The sequence below is a fragment of the Camellia sinensis genome, chromosome 10 (genome assembly GCF_055761805.1).
Source record: "Camellia sinensis isolate YWXY chromosome 10, ASM5576180v1, whole genome shotgun sequence".
NCBI classification, from domain to species: Eukaryota; Viridiplantae; Streptophyta; class Magnoliopsida; order Ericales; family Theaceae; genus Camellia; species Camellia sinensis.
This window is the reverse complement of record NC_138970.1, coordinates 17964532-17983746: the sequence shown is the minus strand read 5'-3', so window position 1 is coordinate 17983746 and position 19215 is coordinate 17964532. Positions and strand designations below refer to the sequence as shown.

Here is a 19215-nt window from a genome sequence, read left to right as displayed (position 1 = left end):
AATATCCAACTGCTTAAGAGACCAGTTATGATGAAGAGTAAGGCAAAGCAAAATTCGAATAGTAGGTTGCTTAGCAACGGGGCTAAAAGTTTCATGAAAATCCAGCCCTTCTTGTTGTAAGTACCCTTTGGCTACTAAACGAGCTTTATACCGGGCAATAGATCCATCGGAGTTTCTTTTCACCTTGAAGACCCATTTACACCCAATAACATTTTTAGTAGGTGGAAGAGACACTAAGGACCAAGTGTTTTGTTTTTGCAAGGCATGAAACTCTTCAAGCATAGCCTTATGCCAGATGGGTGAAAGTAAGGCTTCCATGTAGGAAGGTTGTTCTGAATCTAAAAACAGAGTTGTAGCTGTGGCTAAACATTGAGGTGATGCACCAGATTTGGATCGAGTGGTCATAGGATGGGTATTAGAGGAAGTCAAAGGTAAAGGAGGTAGTTGGATGGCAATGGATTGAATAGGAATGGAAGAAGAAACAAAGGGAAGAGAATCAGAGGAAGTCTGATTTTGTGTCTGAGTAATCTGATTTTGTGTCTGAGGATGGATATGCTGGTGCTGGGACTGAGATGAAGGCTGATGCTGGGTCTGAGTATGTGGATGCTGTGACTGAGTATGGACATGCTGAGATAAATGTTGCTGAGTCTGTGCATGGTGCTGTTTCTGTGCCTGCTGTGCATGGTGCTGGGACTGAGTATGGACATGCTGAGAGAAATTCTGAGGTTGTGCATGTGGCTGAGTCTGTGCAGATTGCTGATGCTGAACCTGCAGATTGGGGACCTGCTGAATTTGTACATGTTGCTGGGACTGAGTATGGACATGCTGAGAGAAATTCTGAGTCTGCGCATGTTGCTGAGTCTGGGCAGATTGCTGATGCTGAGCCTGCAGATTTGGGACCTGCTGAGTCTGTGCCTGCTGATTGTGGGCTGGAAGCTGATATGAATGCTGCTGATTCTGTGAATCATAGTGGGACTGTTGTAGCTGAGAAGTAGACTGTGGAACATGGACTTGGGGCTGCACTGGAGAAAAATGAGAAGAAGAATGGGATGGTGAGGATGAAGGCCAGAAAAAAGAATATAAATGAAGAAGAGAAGAAGCAGGTGAAGAGGAGGAAGCAAAGGGAAAAATATGCTCATGAAAGTCAACATGTCGACAAAGATAAACTTTACCAGATTTAGGATCAAGACACCGGTAGCCCTTAGCAAAAGGATGGTAGCCAAGAAAAACACATGCCATAGATTTGGGTTGAAGTTTAGTAGACTGATAAGGTTTGAGCCAAGGAAAGCATTGGCAGCCAAAAGTTTTAAAATAGGAAAAATCTGGTATGGATTTAAAAAGAACTTCAAAAGGAGACTTGTGAGTAAGCTTGGAGGATGGAAGTCTGTTAATAAGAAAAGTAGCAATAGCTATGGCATCAAACCAGTAGTGCAAAGGAACAGAAGAATGATGGAGAAGAGCTGTAGCAGTCTCAATGATATGGCGGTGCTTCCTCTCAGCAATACCATTCTGAGAGGGAGTATAGGGACAAGAATGCTGATGAATAATTCCATGAGTAGTCAAATATGTTTTCATTTTGGATGTAAAATATTCTGAGCCTCCATCAGTTCGTAAAATATGTAAAGTAGTGGCAAACTGATTTTCAACATAAGCCTTAAACTCCATAAATTTAGCACAAACTTCACTCTTATAAGGCAAAGGATAAAACCAAGTAAACCGACTAAAATCATCAACAAAAAAAACATAATACTTGTACCCAGAATTAGAAGCAAATGGACCCCAAACATCACTATGGATGAGGGAAAGTGGTGCATTTACAGTGGAATTGGACAGATGAAAAGGTAGCTTATGACTCTTAACTATACAACAGTCAGTACAATCAAAAGTAGTAAACTGATGACCAGACTTAGAACAAGGCAAGTAAGGCATGAGATGATTCAACTTTATTACAAATGGATGACCTAATCTATTATGCCAAACAGAAGTAGAAACATGTACAGTATCATGAGAAGAACTGAGATGAGCATGTAACATAGGTGGTGAGATGGCAGCAGCAGAAAGAGATGGATTAAAATGGTATAGGCCATTGATATTAGAACCTTGATGAAGAACTTTCTTCGAAACCTTGTCCTGAACCACAAATGTAGAATCATCAAAGGTAATAGAACAGTTATTATCTTTGGCTAATTTGTGAACAGAAACAAGATTAGAGGAGATAGAAGGAGTATGTAAAACATTTTTCAGTCGGAAGGAGAAATGAGGTGTAGGAAGTAAGCCATTACCAGTGTGATGAATAGGAACTGTATTACCATCATCGACTGTTATTTGATCATATCCGTGATAAGGCTGAGAAGAAGTGAGATTATTCAAATCCGGTGTGATATGCTCAGTAGCTGTAGAGTCGAGATACCAAGGGGCTGAAGCAGAAGAAGCTGGATGAGAGGAAGCAACAAAGGCCTGTGAATTGTTCTGTGGAGAAGTGGTAGATTGAAATTATGGATCCAGTCTATACCAGCAATCTAAAGCAGCATGACCATGTCCTCCACAAATTTGACAGATCAGAGAAGAAGCAGATCGACCTCGTCCTCGAAATGAACCACGGCTAACATGATTCTTAGGATGACTAGAAGAATAGGAAGAACTAGAATGTTGATTCTGTGAATGATAATGTTGATTTTGTGAATGATTAATTGGAGATCCAGTTGAGTCATATGAACGGCCTCCTCGTCCTCCTCTAGAGTATCTTCCGCGAGATCTAGAACCTCGATAGGTATAATTCAAAGAACCTCGAACAGAAGAGAAGGCCACAGTAGGTTCAGTATGATCTTTGTGATGTTTAGACTCAACATGTATGGCTTCAGAGATAAGCAGAGAACTCAGTTCATCAACTGAAATGGATTCGGAACGAGCTCTAATCGTCGTCTTAAATGCATCATATTCTTCAGGAAGTCCATTCAAAATCAAAAGCACGAGATCATCATCAATGAATGCAGAGGCAAGAGCTAATTGACTTACTAACTCTTTGATTTTTGTGAGATATGCCTCCATAAAATCAGTTTTCTTGGTAACACTGTTAAGTTTGTTCTTGAGTTGATGCACATGAGATCGAGAAAGTGCAGTAAACCTCTTGTGTAAAGCACTCCAAACCTCAGAACAACTATGAAGATGAAGAACTGTGGAATAGAGTGCAGGTGATAAAGTTGCAGTGATGCAACTAAGAAGATGTGCATCTACAAGTTTCCATTGAGAATAGGCAGGATTATCAACCTCTGAGCCAGAATCATCTTTGATTGTAAGGGATGGACAAGGTGAAGTACCATCAACAATGCCAAGTAAATCAGTAGCTTTCAAAATATTCTGAGTTTGATTCTTTCAAATCAGAAAATTTGAGGCATCAAGCTTGACAGTGATAAACGAAGACAGATTGGAAATGAGAAGTGAAAGATTAGAAGGAATCGAATTTGAAGACATTGAATTAACTGAAACAGGAAGATGAATCAAGATTGAACACAAATGAGGATGAAGCAAGATTAAACACAGATGAGGATCAACTCACAAGAGATTGATGCTCTGATACCATGATGAAAATTATGAAAAACAGAGATATTTCATTTATTGAAAAGCTTGCCTTTCACACTTACAATTTATCTATATATAGAGGTCTAATACAGAGTATTCTAGAATCTCTAACAGCCTAACAGAATTTGCATATTACAAGCTAGTTATAACTGCCACACGTGGACTGCATAACTGTTTTGATAACTGTGGCTGACAGGTGGCTTGGCTTGTGGCTGAAGTATGAATTGAGCTGAAAGGGTATGCTTCTGTGCTTCTGGAACTGTGGCTGTATTGGCTCAGTTGACAGTTGGCTTAGTAGTCTCAACAGATTTGGCTTCCAATACTTCTTGAACATTTGTGCTCGTCACCAAAATGTGAATATCTGAATATTTTCGTAGAGCAGAAACATAATTATTAATTAAAAAATGAGGAAAACACGGCGTTGCGTCCTTCGCCCATCATATTTTGGCTATCTGCAGTAATATGTCAATAGGTATTCAGTTCTTAACATATAACTAACTTCTTACGAGTGTTGTGAACTCAATATTATTTTTTATTTTTTTTAAAAAATTGAAGTAATGTAAAAATATACCAAATTAGATACTAATTAATCCACTTCTATTAATGAAATAACTTTTTCAAAATTTAATGTGTAGAAAATGACAAAATTACAATTTTTATGTTTATAAAGGCAAAAATGACAAAGAAAAAGATTGAGGCCTTGAATGTGGCTCGAATTGGGTTTTTTTTTTTTTTTGAAACTGTATTGTATTATTTTTTTATTTGTTGGGTTGTGTGAGTTTGGTTGTTTTTATTTATTTATTTATTTGTTGGGCTGTTGTTATTTTTTATTTTCATTTTTTTAAGGATGATTATGTGTAGGGGTGAGTTTAGAGTTTAGAGTTTAAAATTTAAGATTTAGGTTTTTATTTCTTCCGAATCTTTCTGATTTGAAATAAAAATATAGTAAAGACTCATACAAAACTATATGAAATTAACAAATTTTAACCAACAATCTAACTGATCAGTTAATTTTATCACCTAATCAGTTCAACCCAACTCACTCATCTTATCAAACCACATAGGCTAAATTGTTATTGTTGTTTTTTTTTTTTTGGGCTGTGTTGTTTTGTTTTTTTTTTTAATTTAATTTAATTTAATTTTATTTGTTGGGCTGTGTTGGTTTGATTTTTTTTTTATTAGGGTTTAGGTTTTAGGATACACATAAAAACCCTTCCAAAAAAAAAAAAAAAAAAAACTATTCGAGGCAAATTCGCACCTCTCTTTTCGAGGCCTTTAGCATGGCTCAAATGACAATTACATAGTAAAAATCTATTTTACAGTTTATTTACCAAACACTGCTCTGCTACTTAAATTTATAATTCCACAGCTACATCAAACAGGTTACTAACTTAGCTATAAGCTATAGTCTGTTAAGTTATAATCTATAATCATTTTCTTACAGCCCTACCAAACGGAGGGTTTGTATAGTTTGTTGCATTTTAAGCTCTTTTTTTTTAGTGATTTTTTTTTTTTTTAAACTTTTAAGCTAAAAAATAGAATTTTCAAATGAGGTCTAAAGTAAAAAAAATAGTCAAATATAAATGAGGTAAAGTGTAATAAAAATTTATTTTTTATTGAGATTTTAATAAATAATTTAATAAGTATCAAGTAATAAATGTTGTAAAAGAGAGCAATGCTACGTCTATTTAAACTCTTACTAATAATTTTTTTAAAAGCATACATGTCCAAACATCATTAGGTATTTAAATATCATTCACCTTTTTTAGTTTCAAAAAATTAATTCAATTTTTTAAAAAATTGAATTTTTTTTTCGCATTTTTGTTTTTATTTTTAAGATGTACCTAATCTAGATAACTTAAAAAGTATAATATTTTATAATAAAAAAATATTTAAAAGATTTATCAAATAAAAAAAATATTAAAAAATACAACAATTAAATATATTTTTATATTCTTGTATATTTATTAAAAAATTTAATATTTTTTACAAATATTTTATCTTTAAAGTACATCTAAATTATGTGAATCTATAAAATAAAAAAATTATTTAAAATATTAAAAAAATTCAATAAACTAAACAAGGTGATAGCTTATTTATTTATTTATTAATAACCAATTACATTTAACCTCTTGTATTTTTAATAATATTATTAGTATGTATAAAAATTATTCCATATTCTAACCACACCCCCCATAGTTGCCAAACACTTTTGAAACGGCGAGCACTTACATTCCAATTTCCACCTGACTACGTGCCAAGCTGTTTGTCGTTTTCGTCTTTTCCATTTTTATTTTTTCTTGTGCAAACGCTGCTGTTAATAAAAATAACGCCTGCTTTGAGTGGTGATGTTTGGCTTCAATCTCTAAATAAAAAGATTAAAAAAAAAAATTAGAATTTTTTTACAAAATTAAAAAAAATTTATTTACACGAAAATCTCTTAAATTATTGAAAAATATTACTTTAACTCCTTAAATTAGTAAAAAATAGACAACTTGACCATCTTAAACTATTAAAAAATATTACTTTACTTCTAAATAACTATAAAAATGTACAAATAAAACCATCATCACTTTACCCTAAACTACAAAACAATAAACATCATTCAAGTGCATGAGCACCACAATCTAAACACTGAAAAGCAAACACATTTGACACTTTAAAGCATGCATCAACAACCACATGCATTTAATCTCTTGTACTAAGGCTAAACATCCTATAATAGCTAAAAGGTCAAAAGTTAAAAAATCAAAAAACTATATAAAAAATCAAAAATTTATTTTTTTCTATTTTTTGCACCTTTTTTTTTTGTAAAAAATAAAAATAAAATCATCACAAACATTATTTTTCTCATCTCATATTTTAGTTAAAAAAATCAAAAAGTTACTAAAAGAAAGGCTTAGGGACGCACCTGTTCTGCTCTTGCTAGGAAATAAACTAGAAAGGGGAAATTTTATATATACAATCTCTCCCAAAATAATTAGAGTTTCACAACCACACCATCAAATGTTAATGCCACTTCGGTCATCAGACTTTCAGTGTCATCAATTGTCATCTTTATTGTAATCATTCACATCATCGGTGTTGTGGATCACCATCATCATTGTTGTCCTCATTGTTACCTTCTTTTCCTCTTCTCTTTCTTATCTTCTTTGTTGTTTCTCTTCTTTCTCTACTCTTTCTGAAACAAAAAAAAAAAAAAAAAACAGAAAAGAAAAAAAGTGTTTGCATAAAAGCTATTGATAGAAAATTTTTAGGAAACTAGAAAGCAGATAATACAATTGAAATCTACTACTTGCTTTTCTTCTTTATTGTCCTCATTCTTATTGATTCTTATCTTCTTACCGTTCATCTTCTCTTTCTTCCTCTACTTCTTTCTGAAGCAAGAAGTCCAGTTGAAATTGTAGGCTAGATATATAGATTGTGTTTGAATCCTCAAAAAAAATCTTCTTCTTCTTCTTCTTCTTGCTGTCATGCAAATAGAGGAATGCTCATAGATAAGCTTTTGATTGATAAACAAATATGTGAAAATGTAAGTAATGGAAGAAATATAAACATACATGAAAATAATAGATCAGCTATCATGGTCTACAACTTTACTATTTTATAAAAGTGATTTAAGTTAACAAACATTTATATTTTCAACAGTTGAGGAAAAAAGTAAAGAGTATATTTTTTTAGCAGTGTTTCAACAATTTCTTTTTTTCCTTTCCTGTTTTTTTGGCAGGTTTAATTAACGCTCCATTTGTTAAGTAGTCTATTCAATGATGACAACTTTCTCAAGGATTTGGCTTTAGAAAATATGAACATGGCAGTTTTACCATGAGATTTTTTCAAATTGCACCAAAATATAACTTGATACGGAATCTCCGTTTATGGAAGCCATGAATTTTATTGCATTAAAAATCGTAATAAGTTTCAAAATTGATGGAATAACAAGAGTTGTCTGGAGATCAATCTCCAAAAACTTCAGTGTGTGTGGTTTGGCCCTCTACACATGTTGGTAGTAGTGGAAAATTCACCATGAAAATATTCTTTTATTTTGTTCCATTCATAAAATTGTTGGTCTATTGGGGAAAAGGGTCATGATGTTGCGAGTGCCAATCATCAAATTCAGCAAAATATGGCTCAAGTTTTTCTAATTAAGATTACATAAAAATATGCTTAATGGAAGAGAAAATGAAGTATTTATCAACGGCGGGAACGGACATACCTTCTCAAAAAAGTGTTGAATGGTCTTATTGAGATCTCTTTTTATCCGGATCCATTTTGCTTCCACTTCTACATGATATAGATTTGGGGCATGCACGAATCCAGGAGAGAAAGTCTGCATTTCAGGGCAATTAACGGCTTCCAAGTGATGTAAAGATGGCATTTCCCAGTCATGAATAGCATGGCAAAACTTCCCGAGTGAAGGTAGATCTCTGAGTTCCAAATGCTTCAATTGAGCAAACAGAGTAATGTAAATCCTATCTCCACCCATTTGTTCCTCATCCTCATTTGCAACCACTGCTTCCATTGCTGAGCAATCATGTATTATAAGTTCTTGAAGATGCACAAAACATCCAGCAACGGAAGGAGAGAACATATTTCTCAAGCTGCCACAACATCTAACAATTAGGGTTCTTATGTTTTCAAGGGGATTTCCTTGGTGGCCTCCTAATCTGAATACCTCTTCCACCGAATCACAGTTATATATTTCCACTTTTTCTAGATTCGGTGGCACTTTCAATATATGAGCAGGAACAACATTTCTTACCAATCTGTGACAGTCTTTCACCATGAGAGATCTTAGTTTACAGAATGATCCTGTCGAAAGTTCACTGCACCATAAGTCACTTGCATTTGGCAAATCAACAAGTTCTAATTCTTCCAAGCGAGGAAATACAACCTGCAAACAAAATGACTGTATTGACAAGAATACCGTTGAAAGTATTATGTAATGTTAAAAACAAACAGAAAAAGAAAAACAGAACTTGTAACTCTTGTCTTATAATTAGCACTCAACTTCTACAATTGCCTTTCCATCAAGTAAGGTTGCATGAGGTTATGAAGATTGTCATTTTAATAGAAAATTTTTTGGCCTTGGATTGTGAGGACCCTAAGCAACAAGGTGCAACAATTTTTAGGTTATCCTGGAAGGCCCAAAACTAAAAAAAAAAAATTATATACCAACAGAGTACAAGTGGCAATGTCATGTGGTACCCTCCAACCAATCACAAATGATTATGCTCCATGTTATCTCCCAAACACCAACATAAAAATGATAGACCCCACTGTCTAATTTAATCAGAAGAGAGGAAGGTACCACTTGTCAGAGCTATATTTTTACACAAGAACATGGCCTCCAATTGTTAAACATCAACACATTTAACAATTTAAAATTGGATTCGGCAATGATTTATCACTGCAAACACTTGACATTATTGTATCTTATGTTGTACAATGTACAAGACTTTCTTATTGACAAGGAAAAAGCTATAGTCGTCCCAGCAATTTTTATATACTTTTATAATGGATTGGAAACAAAAATTTGAAAAAGAAAATCATAATAAAGATATCACTATTTTTGTAAATTTATGTTTTTCTGCTTATTCTTAATTTATGAGCCGGAAATCTTTAATAACCCAAACTAGTGGCATGTTTAATTCCTAGATTTAGGCATTCTCAACTATGCCTTTCAACTGAAGATTTTCAACCAGTATAGAACAAAAACAGGGTTATTCAAGTAGAACTGGGCTGGTTGGGGCTGACAACAAACACTCATCTTAAAGGCTTAATCCTGTTCTGGTCCCCAACCACATCTCCTTCTCATTCACCTAAAAACTCGAACTAGAAGAGAGTCACTTTGTAATGGAAACATTTTTGGTCACCAAGGTGGACGGCAGCAATAGGAAGACCCCCAACCCCTCCCCTCCCATATAAGGGCCTGTTTGTCAAACTTTTAGAATTGACTTAGTTTCTCCACATCTGAAATGGCATGGCAATATGATTAGATTAGCACTCAGCTTTAGAGATGGCAATGGGGGTTAATGGGGTGGATATTAATTCCCCATCCCCATTCCTCATTCCCCATGGGTAATACCCTCCCCATCTCCTAAAGGGTTTTGATTTTCCCCAACCCAACTTGACCCTCTTTTTTTTCCTTTTTTTTAAAAAAGTTCACAACCAAAGCTAAATATACATTCAATCTTATTTTATTTTATTTTATTTGGCTCAACAACAAAATCAAATATACATTAATTAATTAATTAAAAAGTTTGCTTTAAAATAATCAAATATATAATTTTGAGACAATCAAATAAGTTTTTAGTAATTGAAAAAAAAAATGTGGAAGAAAGTGGAAGATTAAAAATAAATTAATTAATTACAACCATCTCTCTCTCTCTCCTACAATGTTACATTCTTTCTTCCATTTCTATGCGTACTACTTTATTGCACACCACCTGTTTGAAGAAAGTGTTATAAGAGCCAGTATCACAATATGCATTCATTTTTTGAAGTTGATTTGCAAAGTGAAAGTCCTCTGGATTGGTAATCACATTTGTAGAGAGACTTTTAAAGAGAGACCAATCCACTAACGTCATTGACTCGGACTCTAAAAACCCCAGATTGAAGAAGTACCTCCACGTCCTTCTGGTTGCTGATAAGTCCATCCATGAACATGACATACAATGTGAAGACACGTTTATGTATGGGGGAAATGGGCGGGTACCCATCCCCGACCCATACCCTATGAATATTTAGAAAACACCACTTAACCTACCCAATGGGTAAGAAAAAAGGGAAAAATCCATATATTTGGGTCAGGTCTCCATGGGTACCCGTAGGGTAGGTTCCTCATTGCCATCCCTACTCAGCTTCAATCTGGAAATCCCATAATTTAATTTAAAATCATTTTATCATGCCAAGATTCATATGATTAAGTACATCTATACACTGGGAGTTTCGAAACATTTATACTACTCTGAATTATGATGCTATTAACAATTTTGTAACTATTCTTTCATAAAATTGAAAATTTTAAATTCTAAAGAGATTCTTCTACTACATATGTTTTAACATTTTCATCTTTAAAAACCACTTTCTATGATACTATCCTGTGCGTCGCAATTCACATCGTCCAACTGTCACTGAAATACTAACTTTGCATAGCACTAGACGGGAAGTTTGGTTATAAACGACATTTTTTCCTCTTGCTACTTGACATAAGAAACTTATTGGGATGTTGAATAAGATCAACCAAAATCTTGAGACAAGTAACCAAGAGACTGATGCATCATAGATGTAGATATTTGTTCTCCTAAGAACTTAATGATTAGTTTCTTGTTTTTGAATATATATATATATATGTGAATATACCTGTTGGGGGAAAATTGATAGCAAGGTAGCATTGCGGTTTTCATCTGAATGTAGTATACTCTCACTGGGAAAGAAACTCTTGCCCTTTGGTAGATATTTGATGTGCAATTTCTTCAGTTGAGGGAACTCAATCTTGTCAATTCCTCTGCTGAAACCAGTGAGGACTTCTAGTTCTGTAAGTGAAATGTATTCTAAACGGGGGAATTCAATCTTGTTGGTTACATGCCCATCTTCTCCTCTTCCTTCCCAAATAACTTCTTCCATCATTGAGCAACCATCTATTGTTAGTTCTTGGAGATGCACAAGACCTCTAACAATGGAAGGAGAGAACAGATTTCTCAAGCTGCCACAACATCTAACAATCAACCTTCTTATGTTTGCAACAGGAATTTCTTGGTGGCCTCCAAATCCGAATACATCTTCCACCAAATCACAGTTATATATTTTTACTTTTTCCAGACTGGGTGACATTTTTATTATATTGACTGGAACAACATTTTTCACTAATCCATGACAGTCTTCCACCTTGAGGGATCTAAGTTTACAGAATGATTCGGTTGAAAGTTCACTGGCCCACAAGTCACTCGCATTTAGCAATCCAACAAGTTCCAATTTCTCCAAGCTGGGAAATGCAACCTGCAAAAAAAATAATTGTATTTACAAGCAGATAGTTAAAAGTGTTCTGTATTGTTAAAAAGAATCACAAGAAGGAGAACAGAACTTGTAACTCTAGACTTATTAGCACTCAACTTCTTTTATTACCTTTCCTTGAAGAAAGGTTGTCATTTTAATATAAAATTCACTGGCCTTGGATTCTGTGGACCCTTAACAATCAGCTGCAACAATTTCTAGATTATCCAGGAAGGCCCAAAACTATATTTTTACACAAGAACATTCCATAGAGGTAATAATTGTTGTCTCCACAAACATAACATTACAATTCCACATGGCACCCAATTGTTAAAGATTAATACAGTTAACAATCTAAATATTGGATAGGGCAATTATTTATCACTGCATCTACTTGACATTATTATTTCTTATGTTGCATTGTACAAAACTCTTATTGACAAGGGAAAAGGTATGTTTAGAAAAGAAAAGAAAGGCTATAGTTGTCCCAACAACTATTATATATGTTTAGAACAGATTGAAAGCAAAAAATTGAAAAAGAAGAACATAAAAAAGGTATCACTATTTTTATAAATTTCAGTTTTTCTTCTGGTTCTTAATTTATGAACAGGAAATCTTTAGTAACCCAAACTAGTGTAAAATACTAATAAATTGGTAAGTTTAATTCCTAGATTATGTTGGCCCCTGCCAAGGCATTTTTAACTACGCCATTTACTTCAACTGAAAATTTTCAACCTAGAGAAAACAAAACACAGAACTTAGTCAAGTCAAACCGGGTTGATTGGGGCTGACAGCGAACACACATCTGCATGGTTAAAGGTTTAATCTTGTTCCAAACCCCAATCGTCAGCTTCTCATTCAACAAAAATCTTGCACGAGAAGATAGTTGCTTTGTAATGAAAACCCTTTTACTCACTAAGATGGCATTGAAAATAGGATTAACATCGGCTTCAATCTGGAAACCCCATAATTTACTTTAAAATTATTTGATGCAAGAGTTCAAAATAATTGAGTACATCTTATATACTGGAAGTTTTGAAACATTTTATACTTCTAAATTATGATGCTATTAACATAATTTTGTAATAATGATTAAACTTTTCATCCATAATATTGAAAATTTTAAAATTCTAAAGAGAACATATCTTTTAACATTTTCGTCTTTGAAAAACACTTTCTATAATTCACATTGTTCAACAGCTATAGAAATACTAACTTTGCTTAAGTTTGGCTATAAACATAGTTTCTTCCTCTTGCTACTTGACACGAGAAACCTTTATTATTGTACTACTGGGAAGTGGAATAAGATCAATCAAAATCTTGGGACAAGTAAACGAGATATATATGCATCATAGATGTAGAAAGTGTGATGGTTGTAAGACTTTTGGCCATACCACTAATTTGTGCCCTCAAAAGCCAAAGTCTTTGAACCCTCCCTCCTTCAAACATGAGTGGAGAGTCAAGGACACTAAAACACAAATTCCGACTAAATGGGAAGTGGTGAAGAAAAAGGGGAGAGATGGTGGGCAAGGTTCAACGCCATTGATCAACAAAGAGAGAGAGACGCAGTCTTCTATCCCCTCAACATCTAATGCCTTTGATGTCCTTGGTGATATGGGCGAGTTAGGAAATGGAGATTCAAGTCAAGAGTTGAGAAATAGAGGGAGTCCATCTCCAAGTGATCCTAGTTATGGGGAGACTTCAAAAGAGGATAACAGAAGAAAACTTAAAGCGAAACTTCATGACTTGAAGAATGCCAGAAGGAAATTCTGAATCCTTGTTTTGTTGGAAATGTTGTGCTTGTTTTCTATAAGCTCAGTTTGTTTTTTGATGGAGTAGTTATTTTGTTTATTTTTGTGCTCCCATCAAAAGCTGTGTGTTGAACTTCATTGTATATTTTTCTTTTTTGGTTATAATATGACTTACTTATCCAAAAAAAATCATAGATGTAGATATTTGTTCTCCTAAGAACTTAATGATTACTTTCTTGTTTTTTAGAACAAACAAATATATAAAAAACATATAAACATTACCTGTTGGGGGAAAATAGATTGCAAGGTAGCATTGCAGTTTTCATCTGAATGTAGTGTACTCTCAATGGGAAAGAAACTCATGATCTTTGGTAGACATTTGATGTGCAATTTCTTCAGTTGAGGGAACTCAATCTTGTCAATTCCTCTGCTGAAACCAGTGAGGCCTTCTAGTTGTATAAGTGCCATGTATTCTAAACGAGGGAATTCAATCTTGTTGGTTGCATGCCCATCTTCTCCTCTTCCTTCCCAAATAACTTCTTTCATCATTTCACAATGCGATATGCGAAGTTCTTGAAGTTGCACAAGCCCTTGTGCCATTGACAATGAAAAGAGATTTCGCAAGCCATTACAGCGATCTAACTCAACAGATCTCAGATTATGGAGGGAGACAGTAGTTTGAGCTGGATCCTCCACCAAGAAATGCATCAAAGAAGGTAAGAGTTGTAATATCAATGTTCTTAGTTTCCCAAAGGACCCTTCTGGAAGTTGACCGTGGCATATCTCTTTTAACCTACGCAAATCATCAAGCTTTAATGACTCCAAGATAGGGAAAATAGCAGCACTGGAATCAAGTGATAAATCCGTTGTATCAACAAGACAAAAAAGCATATCACAAGACTCAATTGATAAGTACTTCCAAGTGCTGGATGCCATCTTGAACTAACTCATGCACCACATTCCTTGAGCCCTTCCCTCTTAAACTTAGAAGTTCAGTACACTTCAATAGCTTACTAACCCCACCATGTAAAGCAATACTCTTGTCGAGTTTCAATAACAAATGCTTTTGGAATGGGAACACGCTCCACCAGCCATTATCACCTATCCGTATCTTGTATTTTGTCAGATCTGCAAAGAGAGGGTTTCTTGGCAATAACGCTGCATCGGGTATATAAATCTCTAATATTTTCAAATCGGACAAGGACTGTAGCTCTCTCAAGCTTGCATTTCTTCTTCCTTCTTTGCTTTCTCCTTTGTCAGCTTCCCAATTGCTAAAGCTGCCCATCATGTACAGTTCTTGTAATCGGACTAGGCCAGAAATGACACCCGGTGATATTCTTTCAAGACGATGACATCCTGTTAGATCTAACAACGTCAAATTAGCAAGTCTTCCTATTTCTTCTGGTAACACCTTGACAGAGGGAGCACAAAAGCTGAGGATTTCCAGATTCAATAGCTCTCCTATTGCAGTTATGTTTTCCAACTCGTAATTTGGAAGATTCAAAGTCAAAGAATGCAGGTTCCTCAGAAACTGAAGTGATGACGGCAGCAACGCAATGGAGAGCTCCAAATATAGAACTTGCAATGTTCTCATACCCTCAAAAAAACAGTTTGGTGTTTTTAGTGAATTATTCATGCATGCTAACAGTAACGTCCTGAGTTTTGGGCATCTTAATGATTCTGGTAGCTTTGTAATTTTATCCGATATCATTGAAATGGAAGTGTAACCTTCATAAGTAATGTACGTCGGCCACGCACTATATCCATGCAGTATACAAAAAGCATTATTACCAGTTCTGCCAACCTCACGCGCTAAATCATGCATTTTGATGCTCTCATTCTCATCCTTGTCACCATCTAATAACAAACAATAGCTTTTTAACCAATCAACCAACAATCGTACTCGATTTCTTGCTTCTTCCAATCCATTGATATCTTTGAATATACGTAGCCCCATTCCACATCTAACCAATTCTTCAATATGAATATCACGACACGCCGGATATAAACAGCATAGCAAAAACAAGGACTTCGCTTCCTCGTCTAAACTATCATAACTTAAACGAAGATGTGGACGAGCAGTTTCTTCTTTCCATGCAGCCGTTTCTTCTGTCCATGCAGCCGTTTCTTCTTTCCATGCAGCCGTTCCTCTTGTCAGTGTACAAAGAGATCGAATTCTTGGTTCTTGATCATCTCTTAATCGTTTGAGTGCATGAGTCCATACAAAATTGGATTTATTTTTTAGCACTCTTCCGATAGCTCTCAGTGCAAGTGGTAAACCTAGGCATTCAGTTACCACTTGCTCAGCTATTGATCGGATGTCAGGAGCATCAACAGAATCACCAGCCATCTCCTTAAAAAGATGCCATGCTTCTTCTTTTGTCAAGGGTTTTACTTGGATTTTCTTTTGGGCTCCCATTTGACTGCAAATAACATCGTCTTCTGATGTCAGCACAACTTTGCAACCCCTATTTTCGCCCCGAATCGGAATCCCTATGGCCTCAAGATCAAACCCCTGATCAAAGACAAGCTCTTCCAAAACCTCATCGACGGGCTCTTCTGAAACCGCATCAAGTGCAAGAAGGATTCTCTTACCATTTGCTAGTCTCCGACGCAGACAAGCTGCTCTTTGAATTAAAGTCTCTCCCTCCAATTTCAAACCCAATTGGTCTGCTATTTGGCATTGAATGTCACTCAAGCTTGTACTCAAGGACCCAAACACTACCATAACAATCTCATCGAATAGATTTTCTTTTTGGGCTTTCACGGCAACTTGTTTCACCATTGTTGTTTTTCCAACGCCGCTCATTCCACATATTCCAATGATGTTGATCTCATCATTTTTTAGTGTCTCAATTACCTCTTTCAGAGTGGAAATTCGTGACTTGAACTTCATAAATCCGAATGGTGGACGGAAGGAATTTTTTACTCTATCAAAATTTCCCCAAACAGAAGAATTTTCCACAGCCATTTCACACATTTTTTTTTTCGTTTCCTTTCCTCTTTTAGGGTTTGGGTTTTTGATTAATTGATAGAAATCAAGAAGCAATAAAAGATGAAATTACAATACAGAAAGCAACAAACAGAGCAAAAAATTGAACTGGATATCTATCAAACAGAAAGTAAATTAAGCTTTCTTTTCAAGCTTGATCTACACAGAGGAAGATCAAAAGAAGCGTACCATATGCATAAAGCTAGAATTCATGGAGATTATTGAGCTTTCAGTGACTTGAAAAACAACAACGATCAGGCGAGAGAGATTGACAGAAGAGAGTGAGCTTCACTTCACATACAACACAGATGGAGAGCAGATACCACAGTTTATTTTGGGTTTAACTTTAAATTCATAATTGTAATTTGTTTTAAAAAATAAAATATGATTTCATGTGAAAGTGGATGTTTGATAAAATTTATTTCTTTAGAGGAATCACAGCAACAGTGGAACCAAAAAAAAAATTGCAAAAGATATACAAGTTAAAAAGTTGCATGTTTGTGATGTTTTTTTCTCGGGTAAATTAGACTGATACCCTAAGGTTTATATTTATTATAATTCACCTCCTTTTATATTTATTACAGTTCACTTCTTACATTTGAAAAATTATATTGACCCCTTGTTAATTTAATTTAATTTATGATGATCATTACGGTGTATGGGGAAATTGTTATGAAACTTTAAACCTCAGGGACAATCTGTAATGAAACTTTAAATCTCAAGAAGATGATGTGATTTTCAAAAGGTGAGAGAAAAACTGTAATAAATATAAACCTCAGAACGTGTCAATGTAATTTACCCTTTTTTTTCTCCAACTGAACAGTAATTTTTTCTATTTTTTAAATTGTCATGTGGAGTTCACAATGAAACTTCTATATAAGGAAAATGGGTCTCCAGGGTGTGTGAAAACTCCAAAATTTTATCTTAAATTTTTTGATTTATTTAATTTTAAATAATTTTAAAAAAAATCATTGATTAACTTTTATTTGATAATCTCACATTGAAAAAAGAAAAAAAAAAGAGTTGTTTTACTCATATAAAGGGAATCTTATACTCCCATCTCATTTGGTGATCTCATATTATTTTTCTTGATTTTCTTAATTTTAAATAATTAATAAAATAATTAAGAAAATCTTCATTAGCTAACTTTTATTTGATAATCTCACATGAGAAAAGAAGAAAAAAATGAGTTGTTTTACTCATATAAAAGGAATCTTATACTCCCACCCATTTAGTGAGAAGTCTTATGAGGGTTTCAATATCTCATACTAATTTTTTTGATTTTTTTAATTTTAAACAATTAAGAAAATCTCCATTAGCTAGTTTTTATTTGATAATCTCACATCGGAAAAGAAAGAGAAAAAATGAGTTATTTTACTGATATAAAGTGAAACTTGTTCTCTATCCCATTTAATATTATAATGTTATGCATATTTCAATTCAATATAGTTTAAATTTTAAAAGTTTTAATTAATTAATTATGACCTAACCGATTAAGCTAAATCATTTTTGATTTGATTGATTTGTTGGTTTAACTACGATTTTAGTGGTTTTAGCAAAATATATTGATTAGATTTGTTTGATTCGAAATAAACTAAAGATTGTTCTGATTAAAGATTGAAAAACTGAAATTGCTTTATTAGAAATAAACTTTATGTCCAAATGATTATTAACTTTTATTTTATAATCCTACATCAGAAAAAGAAAAAAAAAAAAGTTGTTTCACTTATATAAAGTGAATCTTAATAGTGTATTATTGTGTATATTTCAATTTAATACAGTTTAAATTTTAAAATTAAAATAACATTTAAAAATTTTAATTAATTAATTTTTATATAAATTGATTGGTCATTTGACCTAACCGATTAGGCTGAATCATTTTGGGTTTGACCGATTCACTGGTTTAATCATAATTTCTCATATTGATTTTATTAATTTTAAACAATTAAAAGAATTTTCATTAACTAACTTTCATTTAACTATATAAAAATAAAACTCTAATTAGTTTATGATTTATTTTATAATCCCACATCGGGAGAAGAAAAAAAAAAAAAAAGTTTGTTTCACTATTTATTTATATATTACATAAGGAAAATGTGGTTTTTAGGGAGAAGCCTTCTAGGAACTCCAAATCCTTATTCTAAAATTAATGAATTTTCTTAATTGTTTAAAATTAAGAAAATTCTCATTGGCTCGCTTCCATTTATATTTTATTTTATGATTCTACATCGAAAAAAAAAGAAGTAAATTGTTTCACTTACATAAAGTGAATCTTATGCTCCTATTTACATAAGCAAAAGAAGATTTTTAGTGAGAAATCCTATGATCCATATCTCACACTCATTTTCATTTTTTTTGATTTTCTTAATTTTAAACAATTAAGAAAATCCATATTGGCTAGCTTCCATTTAACTTTTATTTTACAATCCCACGTAGCTTTGATTTTAAAAATAATTTTGTATAAGATTTTAAAACTCTCATAATATTTAACTTTAAAATAATTACAATCCCACGTCAAGAAAAAGAAAAAGAAAAAGTGAGTTACTTCACTTATATAAAGTGTTACAGTTCCACATCGGGAAAAGAAAAAAAAAACGAGCTGTTTCACTTATATAAAATGAATTTTATAAAGATTGTTTTAAAGGACAAGCCTCTTAGAAGCACCAAACTTTCATTTTAAAATTATTGAATTTTATTAATTTTAAACAATTAAGAAAATTCTCATTGACTAACTTCCATTTATTTTTTATTTTACAATCCCAAATCGGGAAAAAAAAGAAAAGAAAAAGTGAATTATTTCATTTACATAAAGTGAATCTTATGTTCCAATTTACATAAATTATTAAAATTTCTTAATTTTAAACAATTAAGAAAATCCACATTAGTTGGTTTCCATTTAAT

The 19215-nt window shown here is 33.4% G+C and overlaps 1 protein-coding gene across 2 annotated transcripts; it reads right to left on the bottom strand.

Annotated features, from left to right (window-relative positions):
* Window positions 1-6340: 6340 nt before the first annotated feature.
* Window positions 6341-16767, bottom strand: LOC114306213 (disease resistance protein At4g27190). Of its 2 annotated transcripts, XM_082890923.1 has the most exons (5): window positions 13605-16767; window positions 10942-11577; window positions 7793-8470; window positions 6925-7047; window positions 6341-6760 (listed from the first exon to the last, which is right to left on the bottom strand). In XM_082890923.1, exons 1-4 carry the CDS (start codon window positions 14256-14258, stop codon window positions 7015-7017), a joined length of 2001 nt encoding a protein of 666 aa, XP_082747049.1. In that variant the 5' UTR covers window positions 14259-16767; the 3' UTR covers window positions 6341-6760; window positions 6925-7014. The 2 variants fall into 2 exon arrangements, with proteins under 2 accessions (XP_082747049.1, XP_082747048.1); XM_082890922.1 differs by lacking the exons at window positions 6341-6760; window positions 6925-7047; window positions 7793-8470 and having other exon boundaries at window positions 10840-11577; window positions 13605-16746.
* Window positions 16768-19215: the final 2448 nt, after the last annotated feature.

Excerpts from the sequence above, each read along its gene's own strand:
- LOC114306213 (XM_082890922.1), bottom strand. The coding sequence starts at position 16,302 with ATGTGTGAAATGGCTGTGGAAAATTCTTCTGTTTGGGGAAATTTTGAT.